This window comes from Macaca thibetana, chromosome 1 (genome assembly GCF_024542745.1).
Source record: "Macaca thibetana thibetana isolate TM-01 chromosome 1, ASM2454274v1, whole genome shotgun sequence".
Lineage (NCBI taxonomy): Eukaryota > Metazoa > Chordata > Mammalia > Primates > Cercopithecidae > Macaca > Macaca thibetana.
In genome coordinates this window covers 65,482,720-65,495,202 of record NC_065578.1, presented here as the reverse complement: position 1 = coordinate 65,495,202, position 12,483 = coordinate 65,482,720, and the positions used below count along the sequence as shown (strand labels likewise).

General features: G+C 39.7%; 1 protein-coding gene across 3 annotated transcripts in view; it reads right to left on the bottom strand.

The window, feature by feature from the left end:
* Positions 1-12,483, bottom strand: part of PDE4B (phosphodiesterase 4B) — a 585,950-nt gene that overhangs the window by 103,784 nt on the left and 469,683 nt on the right. For all 3 annotated transcript variants that reach the window (XM_050760551.1, XM_050760641.1, XM_050760693.1), the window contains one exon: positions 6,156-6,205. In XM_050760551.1, coding sequence (XP_050616508.1) covers positions 6,156-6,205 — 50 coding nt within the window. The remainder of the gene's footprint in view (positions 1-6,155; positions 6,206-12,483) is intronic.

Here is a 12,483-nt window from a genome sequence, read left to right as displayed (position 1 = left end):
TGTTTCCTAAAGGGTTCTGCCTGCCACGCCTGGGAGCTGCAGGACCAGGTTGCAGGCAGGCAGCAGCTAGGGTTTGGGAGGACACAGGCACGTGGACAGCCTCCTGTGGGAGCGCTGCGGATGAGGCAGCTGAGCTGAGAGAAGTGAAGCTTTCTTCCCAGCCTCCTCCTCCACCCTTTGCTGCAGATCCCCAATGCTACAGCACCGTGCTAGCTGCATAAAGGTTGATTCATAGATGAGGGGATGCAGCTACATGCCACGCAGAGATGGCAGAAAGGACAAAAGTGTGTGTGTTTGGAGGAGACTGTTTATTCAGGGAACTATATATATCAAACACAACCTTACTGGCAGACAATAGTGATTTGCCTAGATAATTTATGCAACCAAGTCAACTGGGCTGTGTAGAGCAAAAGGTGAGATTCATTTTTGAAAGTGGGGTACTTCCCTTCAAGGTCTCAATTACAGGAGATGCTTTTGCACACAAAACATTCAGGCAACAATATCTGGGTATCTGCTCCAGCCTACTGTAACCAAAGAGAAAGAAAGGCCGGAATTAAAATGCAAAAGAAAGAAAGAAACTGTGTTTGGAGATAGGTCTGCTACAGTATAAACTTTTTCCTTTCTCTGGCTTACTGCTATAGCAAAACCTGATGGTTGTCTTTGTAAAAAACGTGTCTGTATCTAGGTCCCTGGCAGCGATTTGCCTCTGGGAGGGCCAGCAATCTATTTAATGACTCCATTGACGTCAATAGCATAACTGAAATACTTACTAACATGCATGATTCCAACTTTCAAGGGGAGGGTGGGTGGATGGTGTTTCTCAGCAGTACAAAAACGTGAAGTGGAGTCAACACGGAACGGACTCCACTGTTCAGTGAGAACTTAGATGCAGGTCTCATCAGTTTCATTCAAAGAGAAGAAATACTTATGCTAAATTTGCAAATTAATTTTGAACTAGTGAAATAACCATAATAAGCAGGATGTTATATTTGACAATACCTGCTTAAGGGAAACATTTTAACGTTTGCACTTTAGCTGAGGTATTAACGTTTTTATGACTACCAATACTTAATTTTAGATACGTATGAAATAACTGCAAATCAATATAAACAGCTCAATGTTGATGCTCTGGGGTAAACTTTCACAAGAGGGCTATTTTAGACAAAAACAATTATTACAAAACAATCATTTGGAAATTATTCTCAAAATAACTGGGGCTTTTCTGGTGCATTTGTGCTATCATTTTCTATGCAGGCTGTCTAAACACTAAAGGTGAGTAATTAAGGCAATTATTGCAATAATTCAGCACTCATAATTCAGAATAAGGAAGAAAACATCGTTTGATATTTCTGACTTTTTCTTTTTCCTTTCCTTTCTTTTCTTTCCTTTTTCTTTTTTCTTATAATTCCCTCCAATCCTTCCTTTATCATGACTGGTCACAGCTTTTGGTCACAAGATTGATTTTATTCCTATTTGTCCATAAGTGTTGTAATCTTGCCTGACAGTTCTTGCTTAATGTAGAAACCAAGCAAAGGTTCTGCTTATGCTGGGCCTCATTTCCAGTCATCTGATGCAGCACTGCTCTCAGGCTATTGCTGTGGTTCTCAGAGAGCCCGTTACCCATGCACACATAGACCCTGTCTCATCACAGGTCCTGAAAGCTCTGGCAAAAAATGAGAATGGAATCAATGTCATGACTTTCTGAATTCCTTAAAATCGAAGATAACTCACTGACCCTCTTGTCCACTACTTGAAGAGACCCTGCATCTGGTACACTCACATGAACCTCTGGAAGGATAGTCATAATCAAGTAAAGTTATGGGCAGAACCCATATGGAGAAATATGTTTCCAAAGAGAAAGCCTCTTCTTCTGTTTTATCAACTGGTAAAAAGCCAATTCCTCCCCAGAATGGCCTAGACACATATTAAAAGAAATGCATTCCGTGAGCACTGGAAAAACCTTAATTAAGCCTGTTTCTCACATAGGCCAACCTATTTCAGGCTTTACTGGAAAGCTCTATACTGTCTCATCAGATTTCTCCGAACACGGTCTTTTCTTGAAATGCATTCTAATTGGCTGGTGTTGAAAACCACCATAAATCAAGGCTATGGATATCCAGGCTTTGATATCGTTAGTATCTGAAGCAATCTGGCTTGAAGTCCTCAAAGTGATTCCCTAGTCATTTTGTTGCTATGGTTCGCTGTCATTTCCAGTGACCCATAGACTTCTGTGTTGGTTTTCATAACATCTGACCTGTTTCCAGTGATAATGTTTCTGCTCAGTAAATTTACTGATAAATTTTAGAAAAAGAAATTTAGTAGAGAGCACCCCACCTTATGTATCAAGTTGGCTGCTAAAATATTGTATACATGATACATATTATTTTACATTAAGACACATTTGTATGACTCAGATGTGCTAGTAATTAAAAGGATACTTCTCCAGTCCCTCTATAAAGCAAAAAAAAATCATTCTGTAAAGACAGTTGACACTTGATAATTTATCTTTTCAGTAAATTCTGACTGTCATGACATATGTATGATTACTATTGAAGAGCAAAGGATAGGATGGCGTGGCAAAAGGGGGACAATTATCACACACATGTGTGTATGCATGCACCCCATTTTCCTGTTGCAAATCGTTTTGGGACCCGAAATCCTGAGAATTACTTCAATTTTCTGTTGTGAATATGTACAGGTGACAGAATTCAAGTTCCTCCCTTGTTTTGGAGTTTTCTTTCTTCTTTTCTGTTTTTTTTCCTTTCTGTTTCAATCCTTGAGCACCATGTAGGGAGAGCCTGGAATTTATGCTTGTGAAAGGCAAAATGTGAAACAAATTCAGATGCTCATTAAACTATAACATTGGCATTTTCGACACCCCCAGGAGGATTTACTGTGTCTTTCTCCTCAACCTGGGAGCATATGACTTCCTCGTTCCTTCTGGGCTTAAAATTCTCCATTGCTCTACTCTGGCTTTCTTATTCGAAGTGCTAAATGCCAGCTTCTTAGATTTCACTCTTTTTGTTCAAAACCTATATGAACACACTAACATATATAAGCAGTTATAGAGTGTGTCTCAAACCTCTATTAACTTCAGTGCAATAACTAACTTTTCATAGAGAAAAAACACAATTTGAATACTTTTCACAGCAATAGAGATAAAAATATTGGCTTATTATTAAAATTTTATTTTATATGTATTTTTCTTCACATAAAGTCCCTAAATTTTAGTATTTCTCCTGGTCAATTCAACACTTACTGTGTTCTTACTATGTGAAAATAATTACACAAAAGCACCACGAGTGATAAAAAGATAGATAAGCCATAGTCCCTGTCTTCAAGAGCTTTATCTCCAATGGGAGAGACATACAAGAAGCCTTGAATTAAATTAAATTGTTTAAGAGAATTAAATTGTTGCCATAGCAACTTTAATTGCTCCTTAATTTAAATAAGGAGCAATTATGACAACTTAAGAAAAAATAAGATGTCTTTGCAAAGGACATTTGCATTGAGCCATGAAAGCTGATAAGAACCTTGGTTGGATAGTGAGAAGAAGGGTATTTCTGGTGTGTGTGTGTATTTTTTTTGAGACGGAGTCTTGCTCTGTCACCTGGGGTGGGGTGCAGTGGCATGATCTCGGCTCACTGCAACCTCTGCCTCCAAGTTCAAGAGATTCTCCTGTCTCAGCCTCCAGAGTAGCTGGGACTGCAGGCACGTGCCACCACGCCTGGCAATTTTTGTAGTTTTAGTAAAGATGGGGTTTCACCATGTTGGTCAGGCTGGTCTTGAACTCCTGACCTTGTGATCCGCCCACCTTGGCCTCCCAAAGTGTTCAGATTACAGGCATGAGCCACCACGCTGGCCGAAGAAGGGTATTTCAGACGGAGAGTTTTCCTTTGATTTATCTATTTAATATTTCTGTTAATAATCAATTTATAAAAGTAAATGTACCAATTTACCATGGTTTCTGACTATTAGCTTTTAAAATAAATTGCATTTTTTCTCCTTTATATATTCAAAAAAATAAAGTGTTTTAAGATTTGGTATTTCTCTCTCTCTTTCTCTCTCTTCTTCTGAATTGCTCCTATACAAGAATAGAGATATCTAAGTCAGGCTTTCTGAGTAAACTGGGTTGTTGCTAAATCTGTTTAAATTATTGTAGATTTCTTGTACCTTTTATCTTAGATTTCAATTGAAATACATGAATTCAACGTCAGTACTGACAAATAAAAACCTGATCTTACTTTTTAAGCAGCACTCCAGTTCTCAATTCTGTTTGTTCTGAGCCACTTATTTTTCATTCCCCTTTAAAGTTTCTATTTAAACACACCTCTTTGTCATATGCTGATAAATATTAAAATAACAGGAAAAATCTGCCTGATTTATTTCAGCTGATAATAAGAACAAAACACGGGATGTGTGTCTCCTCCTTCCTTTCCTAACCGTGGCTAAACGTTAAGGAGATTTTGAAACCCATAATTACGTAATAATTGGTATCACTACATTCTCTTCCCAGTGAAAAGCCAGGATTTTTGTAGTTTGCCACAGAGACAGAAGGAAACAAATTGCCTGAGTGGTATTGTCATTTCTTTGCTCCATTGTTTGAGAAGACTTTATCAAAAGAAGCCCTAGTTGTCAAGCTGTAGTTGCTGTGCCAATAATCACAAAATGATCTTTCCAACCACATCTTTGGTTAATGAGCTAATTTACAGAACCATAAATTTTACATATTCTCCTAATGTTTGTCAGTATTTATTACAAGAAAAAGAAAACATTGTCTAAATATTCAAACTGATGTTGAATATTTGGCTAACAGAAATTTGTCTAACAGAAATGTGAGCAACATTGCCTCACTGGTAGGCCAATATGATGAAATGATTGGAGTTTCAAAACTACCTCCTTTGATCTCCAAGTATGTAACACGAGTTATATGTTAAAACACCCTATTTTGTTTCTTTCAATAACAGTTCTAAGGGAAATAGTACATGCAGCACGCCAGGTTTTTGAAGTTCATAGAGTACTATTTACTTCTTTGTATTTCATATCTCAGGGCTCTAGAGTAAACTCACCTTTACTTAATATCTTTCCTTCACTTTTTTTTCTCGTTCTCAATCTTTCTCTTATGAAAATATTTTTAAAAGCATGCACCACAAATACTTCAGAAGCCAATGAGCCAATAGAATCTGCTGCTTTTGTTCCCTTCTTTTAGAAGTTGAGCTTTTGCAATGCTTCCGTTATACTTATGATCAGGATACCAGAAAGAAAACACAACAACCAAGTAAGAAAGATTTTAAGTATGAAGCGCTGCTGGAAATAGAAAAGCGTGTGAGGCATTGTTAGGTGTCAGGCGTTAGGTGAGCTCAGTGTGAGTTCATCTTAATTGTTTCTCCTGTGTTTTTTCTTAAACCTACTGCTACAATAGTAGGGAACAGATTTAGGAGAAAACATTATTTGGACGTTAACAAATGTCACAGAACTGGTTGCATTTTGTGTGAAGAAGAATTTCAGTTCAACACAACTCCATGGTGTTCCTTCAAGGTGACCCTTCCTCTCTGCAGCTCTCAACACACCAAGAGAAGTGGATGCACTGTTCTGAAAGATGAGAGGTTAAGTTCTTAAAAAAAAAAAAACACCGTTGAGGAACAAAGTTGGATGCCCTCCAAGAGAAATGATTCGTGACCTGGAAAGAGCCTTTGGTTTCACACCTGGAAAGGATGTAGATTCAATCTATAGTTGACATTAAGAGGGAAACCACTAACATATCCGCAGGGGCCCTCAGGCCAGCATGGGGCACCTTAGGTCTTTGAGGTTAGCTCTCCTGTAGTTTATTGGGGCCATCAAGCTGAGGTCAAGCTGCACTGTCAATACAACTCTGCCTCCTGCTCCTCTTTGGGGAAGGAGCAGCATTACTCCACATTTATCATGTTCTGAAAGTCTGCAAATACAATGGGCAAATTATTTAGTCCTGCTTTTAATGTGGTTTTAATAGAGTGAAGTAATGCTCCAGTGTACCTTAGAAAAAAGTCACCAAGAGACATACTTTTGAGAGCCACAATATGCAAACAATGCTATTGTTCTAAAAACCAGTTCTGAATAAGAGGCATGTTTATTGTTCTATCTTGAAACATCGAGATAGACCTTATGACATGGCCTACCTTGCGGGTTGACTCTGGAGACAGGAGGCTGACTAGCAGCTGGAGACCTCCTGTGGAGACAGACAGAGAAGAGAAAGACTGAGTCTGTGTATCAAAACTCCCCATTCCCACCCCCGACACCCCACCCTCATGGTTACTGAGGACTTTTCCAGGTCATAATGAACTATGTAGTGACATAATGCTATCTCCGGAAGGCAGGCTCCTGTAACCTGGGTAGATGACTGTAATTCTCTCACATCCAGATGGACTGCAATTCTCTCACATCCAGATGGCCTGGAATTTCCCTCTGCAAGGCCTCAGGATGCTCTGACTCTCCAGGAAGGAAGTTGTTTACTCCGGGTCCCCAACCAGCCCCCTGTTTTAGGTTTTGCTGTTCCAAGAAGCCCTTAGAAAAGGAGTTGCTCGCTCAGGCGTCACTCGAAATGTCAGAGTGAATCTCAATTCCTTTGGGCAGTGCTGTAAAAAGTTATAGCCAGAGGAACCCTTAGCGATCAATCACTTCAGGTCCCTAATTTTTGTACCTCAGGAGACTGACACCTAGAGAGGTGAAGTCACTTACCAGGGTCACACAACCACTGGGAACAGTCATCCAACTTGCTTTACTTAGGGAACAGAATTTACATGGAGGAACTGGGATGTCACTTTATGTCATAACAAGCCTGCTGAAGTCAGGGGTTAAATGAAACAAGCAAACCCATGTTCCCATAGTACAGGGGCTCCTCCTTTTTTCTTGGTTCTTTTCCTTTCTCTGCCCCAAATCTTTCAATTTCACTGCTCTTACCAGTCTTCTCATGTTCTGCAGAACTTCTACCAGACTCTCCTGTTTCCCGCTGCATTGCTGGAGAACTTCTCAGGAGTACTCTTGAGCAGGGCTCTCAAACATTAGGGTGCATCAGAACCACCTGGAGGGCTTATGCAGACACACTGCTGGGCCCTACCCCCAGAGTTGCTGATTCAGTAGGCCTGGGATGGGCTTAAAAGTTGGCCCTTATAAAAAGTTCCCAAGTGGTGCTGATGCTGCCGGTCTGAGGACCACATTTTCAGAGACACTGGTATTAAGGATTCTCTGCTCCACTAAGGAGTAACAGGACGTTTGCTATGAGCAAGAGAGTGAGACTCTAGTCCAATGGTTCTCAAACATGGATAAGCATCAGACTCATTAGGGGAGCTGTTAAATTTCTTTTCCCAGCCCCGAAGAGTTGATTTCAGTATATCTGAGATGAGGCCTGAGAATCTGTATTTTTCACTTGTCTTTGCATTCTCATGCACAGGCAAGTTTGAGAACGAAGTCAAATTCTAAATGACAAAGAACAGCCGGCATTGTTGTTGCTAAAGAAGAGTCTTCCTACTGGTGTGGCCACAGAATTATTTCCCTAGGTTTTTCTGCTGCTCTAAATTAATCTCTGGTCCTTTAGGGACAATCTAGCTTGTAGGTACCCACACCTAGTAGTCATAGTCTATAGACAGGTCCACATCTACCATTAATTTACTAGCTGGGTGATCCTAGGCAGGGTAGTTTTAAACTCTCAGTGGTATGCAATTTTCACATGTGACAAGAGAAGGGAAATTATCATCTAATGATTGTTTTTCTCTGCTAGGCTGTGCTAGGTACTTCTTAGCTTCCACTGGGAGTATTATCACCCCATTTTAAGGATAAGAAAACTGAAGCTCAGAGAGGTTAAGAAACATACTGACACATGATTTATAATTGGTACAGCCAGGATTCAAAGCTAAGTCTTTCTGAATCCAAAGTGCATGCTCTTTCCACTATACCATATGCTGATAACACCTGCACTAATACTGAGGGCTGTTTTTCAGAAAAATTAAGAGATTAAATTCCAAAATCCTTAGTCTGGCATTCAAAGTCCTTGCTCTCTAGCCCCAATATCCTTTTTCCAGCTTATCTCTCATAATTCCTCATTGCCTGACATTTCATCTCAGACCACTGACTGGCTGTGTGCTCTCATGCATCCTGTACTTCTCTTTTGTAGCACTTTAAAATTATAGCTTAAATAGGCTTTGTCTAGTTAGTGTTCAATATATAGTTCCTTAGATTAAATGTAAACATTATGTGAGCAGGGAACAACTTGTTTACTGCTTGATCCCTGGCACCCAGGATAGTCCTTCATATGACAAGCATTCAGTAAATACTTATTGAATAGAAGAATGAATGAATGAGGAACAGAGCTGACTCACATTTGCCAAGGACAAACTTGATCATCTCTTTTTCCTTGAATGTGTGCTGCCCCTTTCCTGTCATTATTCAGACCATTCATTCCCCTGTAAAGGAAGCTCTCTTCACACCAATCTACCCATCAAAGGTTAAGTTACTCATCAAACCTTCTCCAAAGGATGCCATCCTCTTAGCCAAGAGTGGTCTCTCTAATCTCTCATGGTGCTTTATTTGTATCTTTAGGGTCATTTCTTCATGTGACAGTCCATATTGGCACATATTATCTCCACTAGTAATCTGTGACCTGTTGATGGCAGGATCCAGTTCTGATATCTTTGCTTACATACTCTTCAGGTCCCACCAATTTGCCTGGCAAATAGTAGGAACTCCAAAATGTTAATCGAATGTAGATTGAATAACCCATTGATGTGAAAGTGATTTGAGAACCAAATACTCTATATGAATATTTTATCTGGTTTCCTTTTCACATACAATCTTGGTTCTATATGCCACTTGCCGTTCTTCGAACACAGCACTCTCTTTTGTTGCTGTGCCTTTGCACACATTTTGCTCAGTTGAATACTTTTCTTTTCTTTAAATGGCTAGCTCTTTCATATGTCCTAGGACTCTGCTCAGGCATCACCTCCTCAGAGGAGCCTTCCCTCTGTGAGTGGCCCTCACCTGTGTTCTGTATTTTCTATGCTTACTGAACCATTGCATTGCTCATTCTGTATCGCATTTCCCATTTTCCTGTCTTTCTCTTCAACTCATCTGGGAGAAATTTAAGCAATGATTGAACATTGTGCACAACTGTAACACAGGGATCTGGCATAATATTTGGTATGATGTAGGTGCTCAACACATATGTACTGGATTAATAATAAAATTTAATAATTTTATCTTGCACCTTTTCCTGAGTTCCAAAGAAGACTTTTGTGAAAGAAGACACTGAACTAGGAGACCCTAAATGTTGGAAATCTCTACTTTCTTTACAGCATGTCTAATCACAGTGCCCAATTCTCTCAATGACTTCTTGGAAATTACACATATTATGCAAATTCTTTTGTCTCAGAATTAGTTTTGAAAATATGGCTTTTATTTAGAGTTGTCAATTCAGATAAGCATCTCTGTGTGGAAGCTTTGGAAAGGCAGGGACCATGTTTATTTGGGTTTGTCAATTATTCGTGAGACCTGGTGCAAACAAGATGCTCAGTACATTTTCAATGTTCTGTAAGTTGAGAATGCCAGACAGAGAATTGTAAAGAGTGCCAGAGGAAAGTGGTATTGGTTGCTCAGTTTCCAAAGTCCCTAACTTATGAAAGAATCATAAAAAGTTATGTGGCTGATTGCTGAAGACGGTGATATAAATAGGGAAGATAATATGGCCATGGCAGTTCATACTTTCCAGCCCTGAATAGCACAGTGGAGAGAGAACTGGACTGTGACTAAGAAGACAGGAATCCTAATCCTGGCTCTGGCACCTTCCCACTGTATAGCCCTTGGGCAATTCATAGAACCTCTTAGTTTCTTTCTCACTTGAGGAGAGCAGGCAGGAACTAACATTTACTGGTGATTTACAACATACCAGGTCCTGTGTGAGGAGTTTTACATATATTGCTTCACTTAATCTGAGGAAATTTGACTAGGTTCATTCCAACTCTGAATGCTCAAAATTTTATGATCCTCAGCTAATTTAATTCACATGCCAAAGTACATACAGCAATAAAAGACATTTTGGATAGATATACACCTAAAAAAAGTAAGTGGTTGTTAATCCTTTCCTGAAGATTACATACATGTTGATTAAATTATGCTTTGGAAGAATGTTAATACAAAGAAGTTACATGGTTGCCTGATAGCCACAGGTGATATTCATGATGTTGATGACAGAGTTGATTGATAAATGACACCTCTTTGCTCCCAGCTCCATCCCCTGGCTATCAGACTACTGAACAGTGGGCACACTCACTCATCCACCTGATTACTACAGCAGTCTGTTTAAAGTCAGCAAATGCTTTAAGAATGCTTATCTGAATTAACAACTCTAAATGAAAGCCATATTTTCAAAATTAACTCTTGGGACAAAGGAAGTGTAGGTTTTAATTTGCAGCCAAGAAATACAGGTCCAATCAAGCATCCCTCAATGGGATATTTCATGAAGGTGCAAGGAAACCACCTCAACAGGAACTTTGAGATTTCCACCCTTTGGGTGGTAAAGCACAGGCAGACAATGGACTGCTTTTATGCAGAGCAGAGCCAAAAGATAAAAGAAATCTTGACTTATGAGAAGTATAGTTCTATGTGGGAGTTCCTTTTCCTACAATAAACCACACTAACCAGATGTCTCATGAAAACCACTCCTAGGACATAATTATTGCTTAAATGCTACATTCAAGGCAGGGAATGGCACCCTGGATCCGAAGTCAAGTATCCCAGAAAGAAATATCTGAGTTCCATGAATTCTACAGTTTCAGCTGTTAAGATAACTCTGTGTGTGTGTGTCTGTGTGTGTGTGTGTGTGTGTGTGTGTGTGTGTGTGTGTGTGTGTGTGTGTGTGTGTGTGTGTGTGTTGGGGATGCTTTCTGTATGTTGTATCCATTCCTTTCAAACATTATTGTCTTCAGTTCCTTCTCTTGGATTTTCTTTAGTTGTTTGAAGGTATTCACTATCTAGAAATAAAATGGAGTGCATTAAATGGACACTCAGTTTTCCAACCTGCCCCTGCCAGTCTTCTCCGGAGATGGCTAATTGATTTCATCGATTTCAGCTTCCTGATGTCTGAAATCCATTATTCAGGACTGAATCTGAGCTGGACTGCACCACTCTCAACTCCCTTTGGTGAAACTCCAGTGGCAAATGTGCCCTGTCTTGAATTTTTGTTGGTGACAAGGTAGTACTTGCAATCGTAACAGGATCAACTCTGTACACATGGGTATGAATTTGAGAAAGATCATTAGATACAACTATCTTACCACTGGAGACCTGCTTTGTGTGATAAGTATGGCTTGCTTTGGACCAAGGGCGACACAAGGGGCCGTGATTTGAAGGGTAGTCCTCAGCTAGAGTGTGGGAAGGGCTGTGCTTCAGCTATGCTATGGCAATTATGGTTTTGGGGTACTTGGTTCTTAAAAGTTCACAAGGACCAAAACCCTCAAGGGTGTGGAAAGACCTGATTATTGAGAAAGTAGTTTCAGTTGGCACAGCATATTAATTAGCAGGGTTAGGCTGAATGTCCTAATACTGCTAACAGAGGTAAAAATCCTCAAACCCATGCTAACAAATAAGAATGAGAACACCACCACCCACCTGGCCTTCTCCCTAGTGCTGTGCAATGTAGTGGTTCTCAGTCCAGCCATGCTGAAGAAGCCTTTAAATGTGTCTATATTAATCCCTTCCCCCTTATTCCCATCTCCATCAATCTGGTTCAGAGTTATACCCCCTTTAATTCCTGAAATACTATTTTAGCTACTGTCTCTATCTTCAGGCTTTCTGATCTTCAGGTATTCCTTAAGTTCTTCCTAAATGTCTTTCTGTTCCAAAACCTTCCAGGGACTTCTTCCTATAAACCAGAAGACTTAACAGGTTTGGCAAATGAAAAGAGCACTGCAGTGACAGGATTCCAGGTTTCAAGGAAAACTCTGTTGCCCACTAGAAGCTGTACATTCTTGCTGAAGTCATTTAATCTCCCTAAGTTTTGTTTCCTTACCCTTAGAGTGGGAGTAACAATACCTTTATTCGTTCAATACCATGAATATCATTTATGGTGATCTAAGCTGACATAACAGATATGAAATCCCCAAAGTGTTACACCACTTCTGGATTCAGCAAGAGAAATGTAACGATCCATTATAATAGCTCACATTTATTGAGCACCTACTTTGTGCAAGATGCTGTTTTAAGTACTTTGCGAATATCAATTCATTTAATCCTCACAACAACCCTATTTTATACATTAGAAAACTGAGATATAGAGAGGGTAATTAGCTTGCCCAAGTGTATCATTTTCGAGGGGGTAGAATTGGACTGTGAAGCCTGTAATCATGGCTCCTGAGGCCATATTCTACAAAGAAAAAACATAGAGAAGGGATCACTCCTGCAAATATAATTTTCTAAATAATTGGTGGTCTTTCCTCCAACAATTAGCTATCCAGAAAT